Genomic DNA, 27201 nt, shown 5'->3' with positions numbered 1-27201 from the left:
GGTATTTTATTCAGTGCCAGCCTCCAACTCATTCTATTACCATAGCCCATTGATATGGAAAAATCCATCTTTAACGGTTGCTATGAAAATTTACACTTTGTCCTAAAGAAGTTATTATTGCCAGGAAAGGTTCAATTATTTTTCATTTTTGATATGTGTACTGATCCTTTTAAAATGCATTCTCTAATTTATTTTATGGGAACAATTTTAAGTATAAAGTTTTAAAAGGAAGACAACTTTTTTCTCTTCTGGAGAAAAGAAGAGAATTTAAAAAAAGAGAAAAAGAGAACTTTTCTCTTCTGGAGAGCCTGAGACCCGTTCCCTCTGTGTGGAGTCATTGAAGGAAATACTTTCAGAGCTTTGCAGACCAGAATGCCGAGCCTACTCACCGTGGCACTTTGGACATACTGCTTAACTTTGCTGAGGCTCAATCTGTTTGTTAAATGGGCACAATGATATTTCCCTCAAAGATTGCTATAATAATTTAAGTAGATAACAAGTGGCATATAATATGTGTTCAACAATATTTAATCCCCTTCAATAATTACTTAACAGAAATTGTCAATTTATATCTGCTTTTGCTTAACATGTTATATTTGAAAATGACAAAATCAGGGATATAGGCCTAGAAATACAGAGTAAACACTCGAACAGTGACCTTTCTTTTCCTCTGCTTTTTTTTCTTTTTTAAGGGCTTCAGGTTTTCACTGCCTTTGACAGAGGTCAGGAAGGAGCTGTACTCTTATGTGAAGGGCAGCAAGTCCTAGGGTGAGAGCAGTAAAACTGGGGTCAGAAAAACAAAGTTCAATCCTCAGTGCTTTATTTACTAAATCTATGATCTCCTCAAATCATTTAAATTCCCTGTTCTTGTTTTCTCATCTGCAAAATAGGGAAATTAAAAATATCTCTTCTGCTTTGTTTGTAGGCAAGAGCTAGCTCTTAATGGTGAATGCTTCTGTCATTTCCCCCTTATTTCATTCATTCTATAGCAAGGCTGCTGCTGCTGAATGCTTATGTTTCTTCTTACTTGTTATCACCAAGAAGTGCTTGAGAATCTCAGTGTTCCTATTATAAAATTTAGCACATTCTAAGTTAAATATCTTGACATTTATTTTGAAGAGCTTATTTATCCTTCTATGACACCATGTTATACACTTATCATCATGTGATATTAGCTCCATTATTTAGATACTTCAATATTCTATTCAAGAACTGGCAATATCCATGGATCAGCCATTTGAAGAGTAATTTTTCTGTAGCTGGTGATCTTCTGAACTCAACTTTACTCCTCTCTCCTTTAGGCCATTTGAATTACATCTTTAAATTGTTTAGGAGGTTTGGTGTGAGTGTGTGTGTGTGTGTTTTGGGCGGGGGGTTCCCTTTCTTCAGTATCCCATCGTTTTTATTTTGGGGCCTTTTGGGAATTATTATTAAAGAATTGGATTGTAGAATGCCACTGCGTATTCACAGCCTGAAGCATTCATCCAAATAGATCTATCCAAAGCATTCAGTTTGTGGATTTGTACTCCTGATGCACTAAAATAAGAAATGTTAATTTCTTGCAGACTATTACTAGATGATTTTAAATATCTGCCGAACAGGAATGTCTGTTTCCTTGTGAGGCATTTCCATAATAAAATCCTGGCACCATAGCTGAAGAGGATAATTTTATATAAACAGAGAAAAACAACAGCAAGTATTTTCCCCAAGGACAATTTTAGCTACCATTTACCAATGCTGCTTAGTTATTTCTGTCTCATTTTATGCTTTTGTTTTGAAACAAAACACAATTTTACCTGGATGCACTCCCGGATAATCAGGAATTAGCTCAGTATGTTGACTGGCTCTGCTGAAGGCAAGACGGGCAGAAAATCAGGAGGCTCCACCGCCTCGCCCCTCCCCCCACGGACATCTCCAGAGGGGAGAAAAGGGTTAAGGATTATTGAAGAATAGAGGAGAGGGGAGGGAGCCCCGAGGTGGCCCAGGCGCGGCAGGCCTCGCCTCCAAGTCCAGCTTTCATCAGCAGCGCAGCGCCCGGCGGCGGAGCTCTGAGCGCTGCTGTGAATTTGGAGGAGGGACGCTGCTGCTGCCAATTTCTGGGACCACGGCTGCGAGGAGTGGGCGTGGCCTCGGCAGTGTGGATGCTCGTTCGGAAAGATGCTGAGCGCTTTTCAGTGAGCAGTCAGGGCTGTGGTGTGTGTGTTTGTGTGTGTGTGTGTGTGTGTGAGAGAGAGAGAGAGAGAGAGAGGGAAGGAAGAGGAGGAGGTAGAGAGACCAAGACACCCAGAGGTGCTGAAAATCCAGACAGAGCTGGGAGACAGACTGAGAGCGGGACTGGAGCCCTCGGAGAGCCAGTCAAGATCTTTTGGGGGAGCCCAACGAATGTGAACATGAGGCCTGTCACCGGAGCTGTTCTCAAGACGCTACTTCTGTTATCTACTCCAAATTGGAACAGGGTTTTAGCTGGGAATTCCTGTAAGTATACAGCAAATGATTTAGAACTTGAAGGGGGCCTCTCTGCAAAACTTTAATTCTGTTGTTTTTTATGATGATTATTTGCAGCTGGAATTGCTGCAAAGCACATTGCTATAAATGAAGCCTCACTTAAAATCTTGCAAATACGACTGGGTTTACACATGTCTTTCCTCTTGGTCTGGTCAGAATATGCAAAGTATCGTTTCTCTGTTTGTCTACGAGCAGAATCTTGTCCTCTTGTCTTTGTGTATTCATTGAGAACACTCAAGTTCTAGTAAAACATTAAATCGTCATCTTAATCACGGAATAGCCTGTGAATGTCTTCGTTTCTTCCCTTTTTTAGGTTTCCTGAATTTTACTGGAATTATGTCTAACAGGAAAACAACTGGCAGACTTTACATTATGCTACATTAGCTTAGATTTCTGAAGTTTGCAATTTGGCAGACTGATAGCTGGCTGCATCTTTAAAATGATGCCAGGATAATAACTGAAACATACTGCAGAATTCAGGGGCAGAATTGGTAGAGGTGAACCTCAATATTAGGAATTGTGTCCTCACTGCCACCAGAATGAGACTTGAACACGGGGGCTTGATTTCTACATCTTGCTTAAAGAAATACATTCAGGTGCTTTTTTCAAAAGTATTATTCTTGAATTTTTAACTTTATAAATTTGTGATTGAATATTCTGATTCTGAGTTAATGGTCCCAGGGAAGATTTATTAAGACCTTATTTCTAATTTAAGTATCATCCAAAATAATTTGACAGAGGTCCCTTCATCCACTTTTTATTAGAGATAAGAAGTTTTAAAAGTTACATTTGGCCTAAAATCTCTAAAGGGGAGAATTTCCCCCTCCCTGATGAATGATCAACAAACTCAGCAAATACTTTTTCTCTCTTTCTTGGACTTTAAAGGAAATGCTCATCTGCTTTTCAAGAAAGGGCTATGAGGCCTGGTCAGGAATTTATGTCACTACATTTCAAGCAGGTTTAGGTTTGGGGGGACACAAGCCAGGAACCAGGCATTTGCTATGGTACATCCCTTGAGCGCGCTAAAGCACTCTGATGTGGGAAGAACATTAGAAATGACCTTACGGGCACAAGCCAAATGCTCATTTACATTGAATGGCCACTGGGATTGCGTCCTTCCATTCAGCATTAGCTCATTTAATGGTGTGGTATATCTATCACTCTGAAAGAAGAGAACTTCACTCGGACGCTGCAGTGTGTTTTAGCTTCTGTTTTAATTTGGGGGTGTAAGAATCCCATGAGTCAATAAAATGTGCATATTTTCACCTCATCAAAATCTTGGAATGCTGTAATAGTAGCATTTGACCCACATTACAACAAACAAACAATAACAACACAGACCCCCCCCCCCAGAAAGTTTTGTAGAAAACGCATAAGTAATTCATCGTCCAACTACCGAAGTTCAGCAAAAAAGGAAGCACTAGAGGTCACTCTTACAATGTAAAGCACATCATTTGAAGCATCCTTCCCTTAAGGAAAGCAGCGCTTAAGTCTGGCCTAGAGGCAGTCTTGTCTTTCCAATATGCTGACTGTTTGAGTTTATAATTGACTGATGTGACTGACTGGGCTATTAGTTGTTCACATTTGTTTATTTTCTTGAAGTCCAATAAAAGGCAGATCGACCTTCAATAGCTTCTTTGTAATATATCTTCTTCAAAGGAAAGATGAGCTGCTGAGAAGATCTCAGGAGAGCAGAATATTCATGGGTGCTTAGCTCTGGCTGGGCCTCTCCTGACACTTAAAATTTCAATCCTGATTCTGTATTCTTTTAGCCTTGGTTTATTCTTCAGGAAGTAGTTTAATGCTCTTTTAAACATTTGATTAACTTAAAGAACCTATAGCATTTTAAATTATTAGGAACATTTAAATATTAAAGTTGGAATTCTTGGTTACCATGTGTGTTAAGAGTTGACTGTTCTTAAAGTGTCATATATGCAGTTAAATGACTTCAGGTAATTAAAGGTGCATTTAGTAATTTCTTGTTACTATTGCATTGACAGTATGATTTGCAGCAGTAGATATAAAACAAAAAAATTCATTTGCCAAGTTTTATTTCATTAGTATTTTGTGGGGGGGGAAAGAAAGCAAGGCACTTATTACCAAGTCATGGTACTCCATGTATTGTATCTTTTTTGGAGGAACAAGTCTATATGTTTACCAGCAAGGTTGTAATTCAGCATAGTGACAAGTGACCATCAACCACCGTAAGTGTTTTTAAAGTATTATAATAGCTCCAGTAATTCTTTTGGACAAAACTTTATATTAAAACATGAATCAATCTTGAACACCAATATTAAAGTCAGGGAGAACTGAATAAAAATAAAGGAAATTAAAGGTCAGTCTCTCGGGTGAATACAAAGACATTTTCCCTCTATTTACAGCTGATTCACCAGGAGCAAATCTGCTATCCACTGAGTCGGCCCAAGACTGCCCAAGGCCGCCAGTATGAAAGCTTACACGGGACAGGACTTTATACACCAGGGACAGCTCAGGGATTAGGTACACTTTAATTTAAATGTTAGTTGATCTAATTAATCAACAGGGTAAGTTTACATTAGAAGGTTTCTGTGCAAACACACACACACACATACATGTTCATGTGTATCTATGTGTGTGTGTGTGAACATATGTATATATTTATATAAAGATGCATAAACCACTAGATGCGTGTGCTTACACAGCTTTGGTGACTGCTGACTCCTCTTCTGACTAAAGATGAAAAACGTTGAATGGACCACATTCTTTGGCTATTAGCACCCTACCTGACATTTCAAAAGCATTGAACCAGCCCCAGGTCTTTCCTCCTTGTTCTGGTCAAGGTGTTATTATATTGAAGAGTTCCTTCTGTGAAAGTTTAGAGACAGATCCTCGTAGTAGGGCTTGCTCTTTGATAAGCTGCACAGGCTGTTGTTGCTTTCTTCACTTGCTAGTAAGATACATGCACTGAAAAGGGAGTCACCTCTTTATTTTTTTAAATTATTAAAAAAATATTTATTTTCATTTATTTATTTATTTTGGTTGCGCTGGGGCTTAGTTGTGGCCGGTGGGCTCCTTAGTGTTGGCTTACGGGCTTCTTAGTTGTGGCATGTGAACTCTTAGCTGCGGCATGCATGTGGGAATCTAGTTCCCTGACCAGGGCTCGAATCTGGGCCCCCTGCCTTGGAAGTGTGGAGTCTTAACCACTGCGCCACCAGGGAAGTCCCTTTATTTTTAAATTGCTCTTATGAACCCACAGTTTCCTTGTGAGCATTAAGATGTTGTTGGGGGAGGGGTGGACACTGTAAAAGAAGAAAAGGTGTAAGTCAGCAAGGAGTTTTGCTTTTATTTTTACTCTTGCAGATCATGTGATGGAAGCTCTCTGGCTTCAGGTATACTGAGAATATTTAATGCTTAACAAGTAGCTTATGAATGACATAATTAGAAGTTAATTTCTCACTGTGTGCTTTCTTTTCCATAATTGGAATAAAGGCTGTATCTGATATCTACCCTGAAAGAAGCACTAAAGAATATGTTAAAGTTAACAAAAGTTGAAGGTAATGACTTGAGTAGATGATCGTTCTTGTGGGCTCTGGGATGCCACCTAAATGCTACTGGACAGATTCTCAAATTGTTCAAATTCAGCCTTGTACTCTTTCTAGAAACTTACTTCTTTTCCTCCTCCTCCCCACCCAAATTCTTTTCCATAGCAAAAAATTACTAGTATAGACAGTAAAGTACTGTTAAAATACAATTACAAGTTGCAGTACATAAGTAGCTGACCTCTGGATATAAAGGTGAGCCTGAACTTTGACTCACTTGTCTAACAGCAATACTGATTTGTTTTCATCAATGTGGTGCGTTCTCCCCTTTCCTGATAGTATGCATCCCAAATCATTTCTGATAAGGGCAGCCTCCAGCTATGGAGATAACACAGCTCATAGCCAACAAGGAATCGAACACAGGACTTCCATGTGATCCCTAGTGCTTAACCTAAGTAAAAAACATTTTTATGTCTTCTAAAATTAATTTCAGAATTTGTATCATATGTAAACAATTCCTTCATGGAAGCCAATCTCTATGTCAAGATTGAATTAATTTACCTTTTCAGTGAAAACAAATTAATAGAATTATATAATGTCACTTGTAAGATAATGTAATACTTAGTTCAGAGGTTGGTAAAATATGGTCCATGGGTCAGGTCTAGCCCACTGCCTGTTTTGTGTAGTAGCCTGTGAGCTAAGTAAGAATGGTTCTTACATTTTTTTCAAATTTTTTCAAATTAATTTTTATTGGGGTATAGTTGATTTACTGCATTTTGAAATGTTTGAAAAAAATTAAATGAAGAATTCTTTGTGGCATAAAACGATTATATGAAATTCAAATTTTAGTTCATTCTTCTCGTTAGTAGACCTGTATGGCAAAAATTTATACTCAATTATTTTTATATTTTTAATTTTATCAATAAAAGTATCTTAAATTTGATTTCCTTGTTATACAAGGACCTAATTAACATTCTTTACTCTCTAGCTCTTCATAGAAAAAGTTCTTTGACCTTGACTTAAATAATACACAATGTAATATCATGATGTGACTTGGATAGTAGATAAATTATATACTGCTATGATAAAACTTAGTCTTTATTTAGCACGCAAATATATTCCTCAGGGATTGAAGTGCTGAAGGTAGTGCTACAATTGCCAGGAGCTATAACAGAAGAAGCCTTTATTAGCATCTTCTTCATATGTGTCTTCTTAAAGACACTATTCTTCAGAAATCTTGTTATTTCCATGCGTATGAATTATTTATAACTATTTGCAAAGTTTCAGCAGTCTTGGCTGCTAAAGAGACACTTTCAATCTCAAGTAATCCCCTTAGTATAAGAAGTTCAATAAAGTGTATACGTAATTGCAGCTTAGATATTTTGAATGAAAATTCTGTTGTTATTTTATACTTTCATGAGTGTAAAATATTCCACTCCATACTAATAAGGAACATGCATCTGAAATCACTGATTGGCTGAAGTAAATCATCTTACTGGAAGAATGCCCTTGTCCCTATGACTTTTACAGTAGCAGCTTCCTAAAAATTCTGAAATTGGCAAACTTTCTAGAATAAATTGAAAAATAGATTTTCACTTAAGCCCTGCCCACTGATAATTCATAATAATTAAGCAGGTGCCTTTTACCTACTCATGCCAAGATAATTAATTTTTATGTAAATGCCTTGTCCGTTTGGAATGTATTTAATTTTCATTTCCGAGAACTGATGAGTGGCCTCATTTTATTTACATTACACTCTTTACTACAGTGTTTTTTTCAGAAGTTTAAGTTAAAAAATATGATACGATATAATATTTTAAAAATTCTTTTCCTTGAAATTTCACTGTAGCATTTTTTCCCCAAAACAAATGGCCATATGTTAAAATGATTTATCTTTCATAAGAGTGTTTACAGTGGTGCAGAACTAATGAAGATTTCTGTCTTATCAAAAGACCAATTTCCAGATCAAAGACAGCCTAGGACCGTCTCATATAGCTTACTTAATGTGACTTATTCTGGGTGTGGACGAGAATGATGATGGGATTCATGACTCTCCGTGGTAAATAGATGATAAAGTATCGTGACACTTGCATTACATGGTTCTGAACTTTTTTACAATAGAATATCAGTCTTGCTTTGCAAACACCGCTTTGTCACAGTTTGATACTGTATTTAGAATCTGAATCTCCTTTACCTTAGATAAATTGTATTGGGGCCTTAATGTTGTCAACTTACGAATCATATCACTGACTAGTCAGGTTATTTGAGAAGTTCTTCTCTGTCCATTTAAAAAAATCTTTTCCTTTCCTCTGTTGTGACTGAAAGTTTACGGAATGACCCAGGCCCTGAAAATAGTAGGAAGAATAATAAGAATTTATCCAGCATTGTTACATAAATCCCAGATATGTGTATTCAGATTTGTAGGTGACTGTTTCTGGTGAAATATTAAATAATGCAGAGTTTGATTTTTTTAAGTGGCCTGGTGTTTCCATTATTGCTCAGCTTAATTATTTTTTCATTTTTATCGACTCAGAAATCTTGGCCTCAGTAACTTGTTTACTATTTATTTAGAATTATTGCAGTTTTTCAAGTTAACTGTATGATAAGGAAGGATGGACCCATCACAGAATATGTGCTTAAAATAGGGGATGTTTCATGGATTAACCATGATCATGAGGTGAATTGAGCTGTGTTCTTGGTGGTGGTGGGGTGAATTCTCATAGAATATGTGGATTGTTGTTTTAATGGGTATTTCAGGTGGGAACTTTTAGAAACACTCTTTAACAAACAGACCTTTAAAAACATGTCTTGAATTGTAGCATCACATGCTAAGGTCAGTTTGATTTGGGTCCCTATAAAAAGGAAAATCTCAGAAAGAGAAATAAATGCCCTAAACTAAATGCAGACAAAAAATTATGGAGCTTTAGAAGAACTTGTGTTTATCACTGAAAGTCCTTAAAGGAAGAATGAACTCATCAAAAAGCCTCAATTAACTGAATATACTTAAATGAATAATTCACGCACAATATTAATATTTAATTTGAAGTCTTTGAGTTTTTTTTTTTAAAGTTTAAAATTTCTTGAGGAATAATGGATAGTTTACCCATAAGACTAAGTTACAATAAATGCATTTCTAAATAATCAAGATGTCATTGACCATTGGATTATCTTCTTAGTTACTTTTTGGGAGAAATTTTGATGTCTGAGATTCCAGCATTTGAATTTTTTCAAGGAGTTCTAAGGCTGTCGTTGTCTGGCTGTGTGCTTCAGTTAGACATGTATGTATACATGTGTTTATTTATTTGACTTCTAGAACTATCATTCCTTGTTTATAATCTGTGAATTTAGACCTTCCACGGTGCTGATCACTCCAGGGTCTTGGTGCCTCTGTGTTGGTAAACACCATATCTGATATGCTACTACCACAAGTAAAGATATTTTTGTTTCCCAATTGACTTTCAGAGGATAAAGTTTTTGCAAGCATGTCTTTTGCCAAGGTATTCACATACATGGTACCTGAAACTACAGTATTACTTACTGGTAAAGAATGTACATGCAAAATACATTACAGATTGTCATTATTACTTCAATTCTTCTGAGGTGAGTTGGTATTTGGAAGAGAAAGAGTGTGTGCTTCATTTTTTTTTTTCTCCCAGTGCATTTTCATCATGGTTCACGGAAAAGTGGTACTCTGGTCATAAAACCAGAGAAATAGCATAAAAGGAGGTAAAAATGAGCCCATTTATGTTACAGTTAATGAGTCATTCCAATGTAATAATTGGAAAAGTGAGTGCAGCCTAAAAACATTTGACATTTTAAGTAGTTTAAAATTAGTAACTATAAATTTTTTTATGCTATAAGTATTTAATAGAACAGTGAAGAAATTTACCTCTAAGTTTTTTAAATCACAAAGGAAAAAAAGGGTGTGATATGTATCAGTTGTCCTACGGCTCTAATTACTTTTTTTAGTGAGTACCTCTTATTACTTGGCAGTGCTCTAGCATAAGATGTTATGTGTTTCTAAATTATAAAAAACATATTTGTTTCTGGAACCATTTTTTTTCCCTCACTGGCAAATATGGTACTTACAAGTGAGGTCACAGGTCGATATTAGTTTAGAAATAGTATGTGAATATATAAATTCAACTGCTTTCCTAAATTACATTTATTGTATAGTTTTAAGACAAACTACAACCTGTAATTTCGTTAATTCAGAGTTACTCTGAAGTTATAACCTACAGAGAGATTTTTTAAAAAACTTTATTTATTTATTTGCTCACGCTGGGTCTTGGTTGCGGCAGGCAGGCTCCTTAGTTGTGGCTCACGAACTCTTAGTTGAGGCATGCATGTGGGATCTAGTTCCCTGGCCAGGGATCGAACCTGGGCCCCCTGCACTGGCGTGGAGTCTTGACCACTGTGCCACCAGGGAAGTCCCGAGAGATATTTTTTGAATGTCTGTTGAAGGGCATTGATAAACTCTCCTAGGAATTTGTTGCAAGTCTTGGAGTTGGGAGATGCTTGGATGGCAATGAACAGACATTTGACCCTGTGGCCCATAGCTGAGAACCCCACATTTTCCTGTTAATGTAAACCAATTACCTCTGTGTATCAGACCCAAAAGAGAGATTTTTGAGAAAATTTGAGAAAGTTCAGTTTCTCTCTGGACTAACAGCTTTGTTCTAAAAGATTGAATATGTATTTAGATCTTCAAGACTTGTCTTTGGTTTTCAAAGATATTGGTGTGTGTTTGTCTTTTAAGATATGTTCATCAGTAGATAACCAAACAGAAGAAAGGAACTAAATGCAAAGTGGTCTGTGAGGGAAATGAATTGCTGAGAGGAAGCTGTCAGTGTGTGTGTCTGTGTATGCGTGTGTGCACGCGAGCATGCATGCATATGTTGGAAGACACTGTGGATAGGGACTGGGAAACAGGCCATGTCGGCAGAGAAATGGAAGACATTTTCATTTCTTCCATTGAAAAGAAATGGTGGCACATTTTCAATTAAGTATTGTTGAGATACATAATAAGATTTTTATTTTATTGCTACTATACCAGAATAGTCTCCTGTATAGTTTTAAAACAGTATGTGGGATTAAAAATAGCAAGAGGTCTTTCTGGATCCAGTTTAAACTCATCCCAAGCAGAGGGACAGTGTTGCCCTTCTCTGATCCCAAAGTGCTTTATTTTCTAGGCAAAGGCCATGAAGACCTCAGGATCCCCAATAGTTAATTCAACTTCTAGTCAGTCTCGGGGTGCTAGTCTTTCTGAATATGGCAACAAAGGCAGAAAATGACAGGAGAGGTTTTGACTTAAAGCCGCTAGATAAATTGAAACATAATTTAACTCTTGAAGACAATGTGGTAAAGTGATACTGCTACCAGGAGAAGGGCATTCTAAACAAAGTTTTGCATTTTTCACATCCATTCACTTTTATGTCTCAATTTTGGCGGATTTTGAACAAAAAAGAATCTATCTCCAAGGCAGAAAGCTGCATGAATGCTCAGCAATCCTCATAATTAAGGATTTATAATACATGTTTACATTTGCCATGTTTTAGATGTTTAGGACTTAATTAAAAGAACATTGCTAAAATAAAAGCAATTCTATCTAAAGTGGTGGTGAGGGAATTCTGTACAAGGTTATAAAGCTGCTCAATTAGGCTCTTTTGTTCCATTGTGAGTATGATTTCCGTGCTTATTTGAACTGTTGTACTTTAGCATGAGCCTGTATTATAACACTGTTAAGAAAACATCATGCGCCTTGTAAAATGTCATAACACAACTTCAAGTATCATAAGATGTGTAGTCCTTCCTAAAACACACAAAAGAGAGAGAATTCGGGAAAAGAAATAGCATACATGTAGGAAAGCAAAGAGCAAACACTGAAGATAACTTTTGGTTTCTTAAATTCATAGCAACCTATAGGATCTAATCACAAAATGGAATACGATAAAATATTTCATAGTCAAATGCCTACTACAGAAATGGAAAAAGGAGGCTACCAAAAATATGATGTAGAATTTTGGGTACTAAGAATAAAATTATGATCACAATAATTTTCTATGCTTGATGCATAAAACTGAGTCATTTGCCGGTGTAGCCTTGTAAATGATCATATTCATCTCTTAAAAGCCTTGATATGTGCTTGCCTTGTCTCTCTCTCTCTCCCCCTCTTTCTCTCTTTTATATATATATAAAATTATATATACAAATCGCAATATGAAACAGATTAGTATGAGAAGAATGTATGTAGTATCATTAATCACTGACACATTCTCTAGAGAAGATGCCAGCAGCGCCCTCTTTTTCTGAGTTAGCAAAACTGAGCCTTCCGTGATCACTTCCCTGGATTTGAGGATGATCTGGCTGTGGCATCTGTCATCTCTGCGATTGCCAGGGTTGATTTGGCTGAGAGACCTGCGAGGCAGCTGTCCCCTTCCTCCCTCACTACTTCCTGTGACTCATGGAGTATTTTTAAATACTACACATATATCATATTTTTAGGTGTCTGACATAATGAATTGATGTTTTTAATCAATGTTTAAGGTTTTCATCAAAATGAAAGCGAGTCTTGTCTCAGCTGTATTTCATTGTTAGGTGTATATTAAGTCCAAACTTATTAGCGTAGCAAACAAATATCTTCCTCCTCTGAATTTGCTTATATTTCCCCTTTCGTCTGTTTTAATTGCTTTTTCTCCCTGACAAACCTGCCCCCCTGCAAGTGTCCTCTAGCCTCTGTCACCTGGTCTTTTTTTTTTTTTTTTTTTTGCGGTACGTGGGCCTCTCACTGTTGTGGCCTCTCCCGTTGCGGAGCACAGGCTCCGGACGCGCAGGCTCAGCGGCCATGGCTCACGGTCCCAGCCACTCCGCGGCATGTGGGACCTTCCCGGACCGGGGCATGAACCCGTGTCCCCTGCATCGGCAGGCGGACTCTCAACCACTGCGCCACCAGGGAAGCCCTATATTCCTCTTTTAATTGCACACATTTTTAAAGATTATTTTCTTGTAAAATTTCATCATTTTTTAAAGATTCCTCTCATGTTTATTCCTCCTCATGGTAAACATTTGGGACTTTCATTGCTATTTATAGTTCATAGCTTTCCACACATGACATATGTTTTCATTAATATTGAGAAATATTCCTTTTGCGTTGGGCTCTGTGGACTCTAAGGTGGTGGCATGTACCTCACAGGCCTGGAGGGCAGACATTATTATCACTATTTTACAAACTAGGAAACTGAACTTTAGGACGTAGGAGGTATTTCCAAAGCCACTGAGTAAGGAAGGGTAACCTGGGATTTGAACCCAACTTTCATGATGCCAAAGCCATTGCTCTTTGAAATGGAATACACTCATCTTCTCCATGAGCCTTTAAGAGCACCTCCCCTGAGTATTAGAACCCACACTTGCCTGTTTTCAGGGTTCCCTCCCTGGTGTGATAAATTATAAGGTAATGTGCCTGTTTTCTTCCAAGGATTCTGTCACTTGTATTTTATCCACAAGCTCTTCCTTATGAGTTGAAGTAAAGTATCAGACGTCACCCAGTGTATATATAAGTGTAACTTTTTCTCCTCTGAGTTCCACCGACAACCCCCTACCCTTGCTCACTGATACCCAAGGACCTATCCATTCTGTCTAAATTCCTTCTTTGAGTCGGTAGTTCCAGGAACAGGTTCTAAGGGGCTGGAACAGCTCAAATCACAAAGAAAAACCAGCTCCTTTCTGCAAGATTGCAACAGTGCCCGACCAAGGCACTCTGCAATTTTGTTTCTTGCCTCTGTGAAACCCCTCTCCTTTCCCATGTTCAGGAATACGCTCCCTTTGGGTGCTGTATTAGTCTGCTAGGGTTGTCATAACAAAATGGCACAGACTAGGTGGCTTAAACAACAGAAATTTATTTTCTCAAATTTCTAGAGGCTGGAAATGAAAGATCAAGGTGCCAGCTGGGTTGATACCTGGTGACACCTCGCTTCCTGGCCTGTAGATGGCCACCTTCTCACTGTCTCACATGGCCTTTCCTCTGTGAGTGATCAGTCGGAAAGGGAGCTCTCTGGTGTGTCCCTTCCTCTTCTTATAAGGCCACCAGCCCCATTCCATTAGGGCCCCACCCTTATGCTCTCATTCAACCTTAATTACCTCCTGAAAGGCCCTATCTGCAAACGCAGTCACATGGTGGGTTAAGACTTCAGTGTATGAATTTGGGGGAGGGGTGGGGTGGTGTACATAATTCAGTCCATAGGAAGTGCTCTCCCTGTTTCAACTGCCTGAATAAAACGTATCTTCTCTTGGTATTTGAGACAGATATTGCTCTGACCTATTGAAACCTGTCAAGTGAGTGAAGTCATCTTACGAGTTTTTTTAAGCTGTCTTCTGATGGGCCCCTTCCTCAGAGGCGTTGCTGGGATCGCGCACAGTGTGCTCCTCCGCTAACCCCCACTGCCTGGTTGCCACAGACGCTTGCACTCCCTGACCCTTCTCTCTTTCCTTTTATCTGGGCCTGCTGCTCTCTAACTGCTTCTGCCAGAGAGTTTCTGACATCCCGCTATCCCCCTCCAAATTCTTTTCTCCTTTATGTTACCGAGTTCCAGTTGTGTTGTGATTTGCTTCCTGTGTTTCTCACGTCCCCTTCCCAAAAGTTGATTTTGCAGTTTGTTTCCTCTGGCACTTTTCCACTTCTAATCTGTAAAACCCAGAGCACGCAGATAGATTCTCCCTTTATTCCCTGGGATGCTTTCTTTGTCAAGCCAAAACCAACCAAACACAACGTAGGTAAAACAAATGAACAATCATCATTCTAATAACTTCTTTAAATTCAATTTAAAATTTGTCTAATTTAAAATTTGTAGAATGCTCTCCTAGTATTGGGAACTGGGACAGATGTTCGCCATACATTGTTTCACTCAATCTTAATGTAGCATCTGTTCACACCAGTGTTTTCTCTTATGCATGCTTTTCCATCATCTCCAGTGCATTTCTCTTGTGGCTAAATAGTCTTTGTCTTTTTAAATGGTTCTTTGTAACTTTTCAAGTGGATATGCTCTTATTTAAACGTTAAGAACCAATTGGTTGTTCACTGATTTATTTTTAAAGTTTCTCAGTCTACCAGTGTCTGTTTCTAGTATATGGCTATCTTAAGATTCCTGTAATTCTCTAAGATCACAGGATCGTAAGCCGTTTACACATGTCAGTGTCATAAAGCGTTCAATTGTCTTTGCCCCACTTTAGTGAAAAGCTAAATTTATTTTGGAAGGAGAAATTTAACGCAATAACTGTCTACACCCTTCCCTTTCCTGCTCAAGAACTTATAACACTTAAAGATGGTTCTGTGTCTCTTCCGGTTGTATCATTTGTTCAAACATGAATCAGAGGTGGTGGGTAGAGATTGCCACACTCAACAGATCGCAGAAGCACATCTGTCACCCTCCAGGAAACCTGCTCACTCATCCATTGGTCTTGTCAGTTACACACACAGCCGTCTCGTCTCTATAGCCCTCAGCAGCATCACCGATCATCCCTACGTGTGTGTCTCTCAGGAGCTTGGTGCCCGTGGCCTCTGATGGGCGGCTGCAAGTGCAGGTTTTCAGTTGTAATCATGAGCCTAGTGTCTTCTCCAGAAGGCATGAGTCACTGTTTATGGAAAGAACCTCTTAACTGCCATATCACTCCTCCCTTGGTACTGATTTTGATTTCTTTCTGGCGTCTTCCGGTTTTGTCTTCCTTTAAAAAAAAAATTTTCTTCCATCTTTTTGAGAAAAATTTCAACATCTCAACAAAACAGATTAGTATTCCTCCCTACTTTTATTCCCTCCTTAATCAGGAAAAGCAACCTGTATTTAATGAAGATCACAGTGAAAAAGAAAACTTCAGATTTACAATTTTGAATGAGAACTCTGTTTCCACAGCTAAACCAGGACCAATACCCCTTGAGCCAGTCTCCCAGAGTGGATATGATTCTGTGAAATATCTGATATGCCTTTGAATGGTGTTCATTAATCCCAATCTCTTTCTGAAAAAGAAAAATATCAGAGACATTCAGAGCACTCTGTGTCTCACTCTTTCTTTGACTACTGACCCCTATTCATCTAGCTCAGCTCTCTTTAATATTTCCTCATTACTCTGCACAAGCAATACACTACACCTTAAAAATTTGCTCTATCGAAAAAATCAATGAGAACACCATTTCAGTATTATTATTTTTTTAATTAATTTATTTTATTAATTTAGTTTTGGCTGCACTGGGTCTGCATTGCTGCACGCGGGCTATTTCTAGTTGTGGTGAGCGGGGGCTACTCTTTGTTGCAGTGCGCGGGTTTCTCCTTGCAGTGGCTTCTCTTGTTGTGGAGCACGGGCTCAAGGCGCACGGGCTTCAGTAGTTGTGTCACGAGGGCTCAGTAGTTGTGGCTCTTGGGCTGTAGAGCGCAGGCTCAGTAGTTGTGGCGCACAGACTTAGTTGCTCCGCAGCATGTGGGATCTTCCCGGACCAGGGCTCGAACCTATGTCCGCTGCATTGGCAGGTAGATTCTTAACCACTGCACCACCAGGGAAGTCTTCAATACTATCTTTGATATAACAATATTCATGAGCTTTCTAGTTCTAGGTATAACAATATTGAATGCTTTCTAGTTTTCTTTCTATCTTCCCAATCACACGAGTAAAAAATATTAAGGGAAAACGATTTCCTAGGGCATTAATTAATTGGTTCTGAAATGAATTTCTTCTTAATTTGTACAACCCACTTTTTTAGGTAGACTTCTGTGACTGCACTTAAGGCAACCTTTCACAAAGTATATCTTCACAGTTTTAAGGCTCTATGCTTGGAACTAATTGGATATTGTTGAAAAGAAATGTATTTAATTTCACCTGCTAGTCAAATACGAGGTGAAATACCGCAGGCAAATGGCTAATCCGAGAGTTGAAATTTATTGCATCTTCTCGAATGCGCTGTTTTTATTTTTTTTAATTAAAAGATACAATTGATGCCCAGAACTGAATGTAGCATTTTTAGCAGAGTGGCTGGGACTGAAGGTTGTGATCAGTCTTTCCTTTTTATGTTCAACAAGACTTTTTTTAAAAAATTAATTAATTAAATTTATTTAATACACATAGAGCTAATTCAAGGAATCTCCTTCTTCTTCAACAAGAATTTCTTAAGCCTTACATTCTTCTAAAAGTAAGAGATATAAACAGAGTAAGTACCTATCTGTCTAACAGTTGCCATTGCAGGGGTTCTGCTTATTTTCTAAGTGAGCTTCCAGTGTGACGCACAGCAAAAGAAATATCAGAGTTACCCCGGAGTTTCTATATTTTGGAGGGTGAATGTGGTAGGTAAAGAGATTATCCATCCATCTACTCAACCGCTAAAACGACACGTGAGTTTTTTTCCTAGTCAGGCTAGTGGGGTAAAATCATAAATCCCTGCCACTCAGGGACCCCAGACCATTTGGGGAAGACAGAAAGACATGACTTAAAGTAATTCAAATGAAAAGCAGGCTGTGATACACACTTCACTTCAATCTAGACTCCTGATGTAACGCCATTCTGATTTATTTGGTAACCTATGTGTTTCCTCTCATTTCCTTTAAAAATCAGTATATGACCAGTAATATTACTAGAGTTGATATAAGATGAGTTATTATATTTTTCACTGACTATGAGTTTGGAAATTTATCCCCATGAATTATACCAGGTGAATATGTTCCATATTAAATGAACCCTATAATTGCACTCATTGGGACTCTGGTTATTTTTCAGTTGGCACTGATGAGTTAGAGAATTATACCTAAGAAAGAAAGAAGAAATACCAACTGAGAATATTATTAAAATTCTTAGTGAAATATGGGCTTCCCTGGTGGCGCAGTGGTTGAGAGTCCGCCTGCCGATGCAGGGGACACGGGTTCGTGCTCTGGTCCGGGAAGATCCCACATGCCGCGGAGCGGCTGGGCCTGTGAGCCATGGCCGCTGAGCCTGCGCGTCCGGAGCCTGTGCTCCACAACGGGAGAGGCCGCAACAGTGAGAGGCCCGCGTACCGCAAAAAAAAGAAAAAAGAAAAAATTCTTAGTGAAATAATGTTTACATTGCCTGGATGTATTTGGTTTCATACAAACAATTACTTTTCACTGGGTGGGGTGATTGTTTATTCAGTCTATTAAAGTGTTCCTTACTCATAATTTTTGAGGCTTCCTGGGTTTCTACCTTACTCTGCTCCTTTTATTCATTTATTCACTCAGCAGATATTTAGTAAGCCTCTACACTGTGGTACCTATCATTACACATGTCTGCAGCATCAGTGGCTTTGAAATGTTACAATGGTCAGAATCGGTAACTTCTTGCTAACAGTTGAGAATGGAAGTTTTGACTCCCAGTTACTTAAAGGCTTTTGAGATCATATTTTATGCCTAAGGTTTTGATTTTCTTACAAGAAAATGTACAGTACTATTCAGGGTGCTTATAGGGTGGTTAGTTCTATTACACGCAACGTGCTCAGTTGCTGTTTTGGCTAACTGTTAACTAGCCCACCCTGGGCTTAAAGCTCAACATTGCCACTTTCTAGTTCTGTAGAAAAGCACTGCAGTGTGATCGCCATGATGAGAGAGAGGAATACAAGGCTTCTGGGCTGGTTATAGGCAGACCACCAGAGAAAGCTATTTCTTCGACGAACAGAAGAGCCAGGAGGGGGAGGTAGGGGGAAGCACGTTCCAGTCTGAAGGAGCCTCGCAAAGCGTGGAGCATTGGAAGGCACTACAGGGAGTCCAGAAGGACTGGCTGAAAGTGAGGAGTGGCAGCAGGTGAAACTAAAGAAACAGTCAGGAAGCATCCCAGGTCATGAGGCTTATATGTAAAGCAAAGACCTAAGTACTGATACTCTCTAGGGGATCATCTTATTGTTAGAAGTGTTATATGTACACGTGTGTGACATAGATTAGATCTGTCTTTTGTAAAGTTAAAACTTGGCAATATGAAGGAAGGAATGATGAGGGAAGGGGAATAGAGTCTGTCTTGGGAACACAGAATCCGATATGTAGCGGGTGAATTAATTCCTGTAAGAAGTAATAAGAGCTATAAATTGAGACAGTGACAGTGGAGACAGACTTGTTCCGTGTGAACATGTAAGACTGACAGAATGTCATGATTGATTGAATGTAGAGATACGTGAGGTCGAGGAAGAGCCAATTCCAGCTATTGGCTTTTACTTTTGCTTTATTATAACTGTGTTTGTATTCTAAAAAGTGTGATATGCTTTTTGTATGTAGCTTTCTTTCTGAATAAGGAATTTTAATTCATTTATATTTGTTTCCTTTAGTTTTTCATTCTCTTCCCCACTCTGTTTACAAAGGATCATATTTGAATTTTTTGAGATTGTGTGTGGTATGTATAATGCAATATTTTATAAAAATCCACGCCATGGTGGTATACTGAGTAAAACCTGTCTGAAATAAGGCTCACACAGAGTACTTTCTGGCATCGCATGTTGTTACATTTTAATGACATCTCTTATTTTTGGCAGGAACAGGAATATAACCTGAATCGAAGGTTTTGTGGACTGTTCTTCCGCATCACTGATAACTATGTTTTCCTGTCTCCCACTCAAATATCTACCCCCACCCCACCCAGATGTCTTAGAAAGTAGAGATTCAATACTTGCTCCTTCTGACAAAAGGTTGAATTCCTTTAGTTGGGTTGTTTAAAGGCTTCAGGACAAATACAGTCTGGGTTGAAGTATCTGTCACTTGATGTGTAAAAAGAAGACCTAGACAAAATAGAAAAGCAAAAGCTGATTAAAATTTTACAACTTGCTCTTCAATGTAATTGAACAGACACTTACCAAGTGCCTTCCATGTTGAAGCGTGTGCTAGAAAACAGGTATATAAAGATGTACAGACTCTGCTCTCAAAATGGAAGAGAGAGAGAGAGAGAGAGAGAGAGAGAGAAATGGTACTAATTGTACTGTTTTTGGAAATGCCTCATAATTTCAAATCCACTTCTTTTGCTATATCTAAGGATTCAGAAGCTATAGGTGAATGCTATTGAATACTGACCATCTTTGATACCTCAAGCATTGAGAAAAGCTAAGGTAATTGCCCCTCTAGAGAGCTTTAATCCGCCAGTGTGTTTTACAGGGTTACACAATCTTGTGAGATTTAAAAGTCTGTGGCAGGAAACATTTGAGGCTTACAGTTGCTCTCCAGTGGCAACTGTTACATTTTTAAAATATGCCCCTGGACACATCTAGCTATGAAGAAAAACCCAGAAGGTTTTTACTCAACAAAGTTGTAAAGAAATAACCTTTGCTAATTTATAAGTGAACTTCGAGGATTTATGAAAAATAAGAAGAAAAGCTCTTTTTTAAAAAATATTTTCGTATTTTGAACATCAGAATTTCAAGTACAACAAAATCAGCAACTGGTCTTTAACAAGCTATTTAAATTGATGATAACCCTTTAGCTAACTCGTCTTGACCACTTAACATTTCAGCATTTGTAATACACTGTTATTTAATTTAAATTTTGCTTAAAACCAGAAAACATACATTCAAAATTCTATTAGATAGGAATGTGCCCTACCCATATTAGTGCTCTACATTGCAAAGAACTAGAGCTATTAAATGAATTATAATAAATCATGATTATTTATATTTTACTCAACCACAGTAACATATTTCATTTATTATGTTGCACCTTTAAAAAATAAAAAGGGACCTGTTCTTCCAGGTGTGCATGCATACCATGAGTTATTTCACAATGGAAATTAAATCCTTAGTACTGAAGAATGAGATAATGATTTTACAGGAAAATCTTGATTTCAATCTATCACTTAAACTTCTCCGAGGTTAATTGAAATATATGTTCTCAGGCTATGAAATAATTGGTTTTTATTCCTTAAATTTGTCAAAGTTTACTAAACAAAAAGAAGCTGAGAAATTTATGACAGAGAGAGATAGATAGATAGACAGACAATAGATAATATTTTACTCTGCTAATGGTTATATGTAATCCTCCAGCACGCTGTTTACAGATCCCTCTACCCAAAGACTCCAAATAACTTGCCACTTCTGATTTTGTTTGGCATTTGCAACGTACAAAAAATGTCTGTTTTAAATATTTCTTTTAAAAATATTATTCATGCTACAAGACCTGATAAATCAGATACTAACCTAGAAGGCAGAAATCATGTCTGTCCTCTTTAGATCAATGTGTTATCTTTTCCTGATAACCTATAGTCAGAGACCCTTCAAGACACTTTTATTTCTCTGCTACCTTCGCCGATCTCTTCGAGTGGTCACAAATTACTCATTCTTCCTTCTTCAGCATCTCTATATCCACCCCTTTCCTTTCGTTTTACTGTCACAGCCAGAAAGGTGGAGGCTTTTCAACTACACTTTGCGGCTGAGCGTTTAGACGGGGACAAGAAACGTGTGAACACAGAATTTCAATGTGTTGTTTTACTTACTGTGCAAGAGGCTTATACAGGGTGCCAGGACGACAAGGAGGACAGTTGAGCCCAAGGAGGTCAGCTAATGGCTCCTTGTACAGAGGCCGTTCCAAGCTGACGGTCTCAGCAGTGGCACAGAGCAGTGGAACCTGAATAGAACTGCTAGTTTAATCAAACTGTAATAGCGGAGTTTAACCAAAATGTAATAGTCCTGTAGCGTTCCTAAGAAGGGTTGATGGGATGGGGGCAAGCAGAGTTGAAAATGAATTTAGAACGAACGCTCCAGGTTTTATGCGTGGCAATTAGATTATTTAGATTACCCCGTCAGATGCGTGTGGGAGTAGGAAGGGAGCCAGTGCTGGGAAGCAGCCAGAGCCTCAGTTCTAGCGCCCAACCAAGTGGAGAAATTCATTAGAATCTGAAATTAAGGCAGAAAACCAGTAAGTGGAGTGACCACATTCCTGGAAGTAATGAGGTGGCTGTATCCATTTGCTCTCAAGGGCCCAGTTGTCTGCAGGGATATTGGCCAACTGGCTTGTAAACCATCTCCAGGATCACACTGCCATCAATGGGGACATTATCTGATATGCAGACCCTCAGGCTTTCTCTTATCAAGCAAAGTGGTGGGCTTTTAATACTGATTATGGATTGGGGAGGAGTAGGTAGGGCAGAAATGATAGTCATGTGAAGATTGTATTATACTGATTCATCTTACCTGACTGTGACTCAGTGTTCTCTAGAACATGGTAGAGATTTTTAATTTCAGTTTTTACAGTGTTTTATCTTCAAAAAATTAAATTAGGGCTTCCCTGGTGGCGCAGTGGTTGAGAGTCAGCCTGCTGATGCAGGGGACACGGGTTCGTGCCCCAGTCCGGGAAGATCCCACATGCTGCGGAGCGTCTGGGCCCGTGAGCCATGGCCGCTGAGCCTGCGCGTCTGGAGCCTGTGCTCCGCAGTGGGAGAGGCCACAACAGTGAGAGGCCCACGTACCACAAAAAAAAAAAAAAAAAAAAAAATTAAATTAGCCAATACTTTGAAGGTGATATCTGTCATATCAAAGATGCATTTAGGACTTCCCTGGTGGCACAGTGGTTAAGAATCTGCCTGACAATGCAGGGGACATGGGTTCGAGCCCTGGTCCGGGAAGATCCCACATGCCGTGGAACAACTAAGCCTGTGCGCCACAACTACTGAGCCTGCGCTCTAGAGCCCGCAAGCCACAACTACTGAGCCCACGTGCCACAACTACTGAAACCCGCACTCCTAGAGCCCATGCTACGCAACAAGAGAAGCCACCACAGTGAGAAACCCGCACACAGCAACAAAGAGTAGCCCCCGCTCGCAGCAACTAGAGAAAAGCCTGGCACGCAGCAACAAAGACCCAGTGCAGTCATAAGTAAATAAATAAATAAATAAATTTATATATATATATAAAAAGATGCATTTAAAGAACTCTCACTATGGAAAGTATGTTCCATTGTTGTCTACTGTATAGACAACTTTGCCTCTCCCACATCATGTCCAATTAGGATACTGTACACAATGTACTTGCTCAAATAACTTTAAAAGTTCAGGCAATAAAGTGGGAGAGTTGTGCTGGTAGTATAATATAGTCTTTAAAGTAAAGATTTTGAATAGAAGAAAAAAAGCCCAAAGTCTTCAACAAGAAATTTACATTCTCTGATCTTCAATTCCCAATCTAGAAAATGGAGATAATATCTTCCTTACAAGTTTGTTGTAAGGGTTTAACGCGGCTAAGGCATAGTATGCAATACTGTAACCATTATTGTTGTTAGCACTTTTCTCTAGAGGCCTGCAGTTAAGATATCCTTGGTACAGTGGCATGGATCAGTTCATCCTATTAATGCCTTAGTTGCTACATGTAAAATCACTTTGCAGTAGGTTAGATGCAGTGACATGTCAGGGAAGTACCTGAGTGATGGGTCAAGGAGAGGATGTCTTTTATATCGGAGTGGTGATGGTGTGAACAGGTAACAAATACTTGGTCAACTCAACAGCGTTTTGTAGGAATTAACATGAAAATGATAACTTATTCATATGAAAACAAAGTAGAAACTATACACCATTCTTTATAATTCCAGAGAAGTGAGAACAGAAATATACAAAAATTAGCATTAAAAAAGAGAAAAATTTTGAATGAGACTCTTGGGTTTTGTCTTTTATTATGGGAATAATCAGTTTTTTTTTTTTTTATTGGAGTATAGTTGCTTTACAATGTTGTGTTAGTTTCTGCTGTAGGGAATAATCGGTTTTTAAGCATGGTAGTCTTGAAAAGCAGCACGACATATGGCCACTTGTAATACCATCATCATATTAAAAGCTCTAAGGATTATTTTAAGCTAATTATTTTAAGAGCTAAAGTTGAATGACAAATATTCAAAGTTTTTTTTTAAGAAGTTGTGTTTTAAGGCCAAAAGTAAATGACAGTGGGATATGCAAAAACTGAAATGTGTTTTCCATTTTAAGATAATTTATGACCTAACTCAAGACATAGTACATATATCTAAGATAAAATTAACTATTTAAAAAGTGGTATTTGCAAATAATATGTACACTCATAAACATTAAAAGACCACGAAGTAAATGAGTTACCAGTATTTGGTTTAGTTACAAAGGAATGTTATCAGGATGTTGGCAGGGTTACAATAATTTTAAAAAGAGATGAAGGATGCATCCTATGGTCTCGTCTAAGGCTGGGAGTCCTCTATGCTTATTAGCAGAATTACCTTGCAGCTGAGGCCCTCAATTTCATGCTTGCTGTCAGTTTGGAGCTGTTCTCAGCTCCTAGAGACCACTATATGCTAAGAAACACATGACAGTTTTCTTCTACAAGGGCAGTGGGAACAATTTTACTCATGTTTCACGTCCTCTCCGACTTCTTTGTGTCTTTGACCTTTAAGACTTTTTGAAGGGCTTCCCCGATTAGGTCATGCCCACCCAGGATAATCTCGCTTTTGAGTAACTTAAAGTTAATGAAATTAGAGTTCAATTACATCTACAAAATCTCTTCTGCTTTATAATGTAACCTAATCACAGGAGTGATATCCTATCACATTCATAGGTTTTGCCTGCACTCAAGGGGAGGAGGTTATACAAAGTTCTACAAGGGGCTGGAATCCTGGGGCCATCTTAAAACTCTGACTACTGAGTGGCTTGCACTCCTGGCTGTGGGGCCTGTGCTATGATGCTACCTATGTTTAAGGAGATCAGGGGCTGGAAACATCCAAGTGTCCTTGAAACAGTGGTGGTTCTCTGGTGGGAGTGTGGCCCTGTTGGAAAGGGGGTCGTTCCAGAACTCAGAACTGGTATCAGCCTGTTGTCCCATTGAGCTAACTTATACCTGTTTAGCCAGCTTTTAACTAAGTTGTCAAAAACAGAGTGGAAATCAATCCCAGAGGCCAGCCAAGCTCATCCCTTGTTCAATTATGACCTCAAACACAATGATCTTAGCCAATAAACTGGAAATATCCTCCATCTAACTTCACGTTATAACTCAGAGAAGCTTATCGTTTCTAGTTAACTTGCCCCCCACTCCCCTGTCCCTTAGTTAGAAATAGCTGTTTATTAGATAGCTTTGTGGACTCACCTATTAAAATGCATTTATCTGCAGAAAAATTTCTTATGACTATGAAGGACTTGAGCCTTCGTCTTTGAGTGTGATATTTTGAGATACAAATAACAACTCTCAAAATAATTTGGTAATAAAATGGAGTATTTATTCAGAAATATCAAAATATCATCTAATATGACTAGAAAAGGAACTGAAGTGAGGCTTACCCAATTTTCCCTCCAGGAATCAAAGTCTAAAACATGGCAATTTCAGGTTGCAAATAATCAGTTAATGGAAATAGCACATACTTAGGAGGTCATCGTTGCTGTGACTTCACGCACATGTGAAGTAGCTGGGCACAGCGTGAATGCTCTGAACATTCTAACTACATCATCAAAGGTGTCTAAATGAAGAGATGCCTGTGTCCTCTGAATCCTTTCCACTTTCCTTATGAATCATGGCCACTCAATTTTTGCATCATTTGCAGTCTTAAATTCTATTTTTCTGGAATAAATGAAGCAAGTAACTCTAAAATTCAAGAGATATAAAGAAAAATATGGCCTTTTGGAACATGAAAAATTATTCTTTAATAGAAAAACAATGCATCCCAAGGACATTTAACTTCCTTTTCAGGTTAATAATTCTGTGCCACTTTTTTTAGAGAGAAGGTAACAATGTGATTGGGCATGTTAAACACTGCCCTCTCTTTCTTTCCCCTTCTCGAGGGTTAATTCTCTTTTTTTTTTTTTTTTTTGCGGTACGCGGGCCTCTCACCGTTGCGGCCTCTCCCATTGCGGAGCACAGGCTCCGGACGCGCAGGCCCAGCGGCCATGGCTCACGGGCCCAGCCGTTCCGCGGCATGTGGGATCCTCGCAGACCTGGGCACGAACCCGCGTCCCCTGCATCGGCAGGCGGACTCTCAACCACTGCGCCACCAGGGAAGCCCCGAGGGTTAATTCTTATAATAAGATTTTTGTAAGAGATATCCAGCTCAATTTTATCCAGTTCCAACTCTTGAAATGTTTGAATTTGTAATAATTACTTAAGGTAGCAATCACAGGCACTTATACAATACTTACTATATACTAGGTACTAGAACTCTTTATACGCTGACTCATTTAATTCTCAGAAAGCCCTGCTTACCTTAGTACTATCATTATCCTCATTTAGAGATGGGGGAAGGCCGTTTAAAGTGCCTAAGGTCATTCAGTAAATGGCAGAGGCAGGACTTGAGCTCCTGGAGTATGGCTGTGAAGCTGTACTTGTAATCACTATGCTATGCTGTATTCTGGCTTCTGGGTGAGATGACATGTCACTTATGATGCTGACCCTCCAGACACTTTCATTCCAGCAAGTGGAGACCCAGATCACCTGAGAGGTGTTGTCATAGAAGCCCGTTGAGGTTAAGGAGGGACCTTCTGAGGGATGGGAGTGGTGGTTCAGGAGGGGTTTCATAGAGAAGCAGGAAATACAGCTGAGACTTGGAGAAGAAGCAGGTGCTCAAAATGAAGAGAAGAACCTCTTTCAGCTTTGTGCATTGAGGAGAGGATTGGGATAATCTTCCAAGTGACTTTGGGAATGATATAGTCCTGTTGCTCTGAAATTATAGTCACACATGTGGATTCCATTGTTAACCCTAATGGCTTACTCAAAATAGAAAGTCTCATCATTAAAGCAGTATATGTGTGTCACTAAATCAGACTCAAAACTATCAATACTTTCTAATAATCACTGGGCAATGATTTGAATCTGAAAAAAATTTTATTTTTTGATTCTACACCTACAGTTTGGTAATTGTGGTAGGTAGAGCAATGGCCTTCCAGGGATGTCCACATGCTAATCCCTGGAATCTTTGAATGTTACCTTACAACGGGACTGGCAAAGGGACTTCGCAGATGTGATTAGATTAAGGCTCTTGAGATGGGGATTTTACCCTGGATTATCCAGATGCGCCCAGTGTAATCACAAGAATACGTGAAAGAGGGTAGCAGGAGAGTCAGGAAGAAGATATGATGGTGGAAGCAGAGATCAGAGGGCTGTGCATGAGGCAGTCGGCCTCTACAAGCTGGAAAAGGGAAGGAAACGGACTCTCCCCTAGAGTTTCACAAGGAATATCACCATGCTGACACCTTGATTGTAGCCCAGTGAAACTAATTCTGGACTTCTGACATCCAGAAC

At 38.9% G+C, this 27201-nt stretch overlaps 1 protein-coding gene across 6 annotated transcripts in view; it reads left to right on the top strand.

Annotated features, from left to right (window-relative positions):
* The first annotated feature begins 2390 nt into the window (after window positions 1–2390).
* Window positions 2391–27201, top strand: part of CNTNAP4 (contactin associated protein family member 4) — a 262365-nt gene continuing 237554 nt past the window's right edge. For all 6 annotated transcript variants that reach the window (XM_027119209.1, XM_027119210.1, XM_027119212.1 and 3 more), the window contains exon 1: window positions 2391–2475. In XM_027119209.1, coding sequence (XP_026975010.1) covers window positions 2391–2475 — 85 coding nt within the window. The remainder of the gene's footprint in view (window positions 2476–27201) is intronic.

The sequence above is a fragment of the Aethalodelphis obliquidens genome, unplaced genomic scaffold (assembly GCF_003676395.1).
Source record: "Aethalodelphis obliquidens isolate GAN/ISIS:26980383/991018 unplaced genomic scaffold, ASM367639v1 scaffold20, whole genome shotgun sequence".
Classification (NCBI taxonomy): domain Eukaryota; kingdom Metazoa; phylum Chordata; class Mammalia; order Artiodactyla; family Delphinidae; genus Aethalodelphis; species Aethalodelphis obliquidens.
This window is presented reverse-complemented; position numbering and strand designations above follow the sequence as displayed.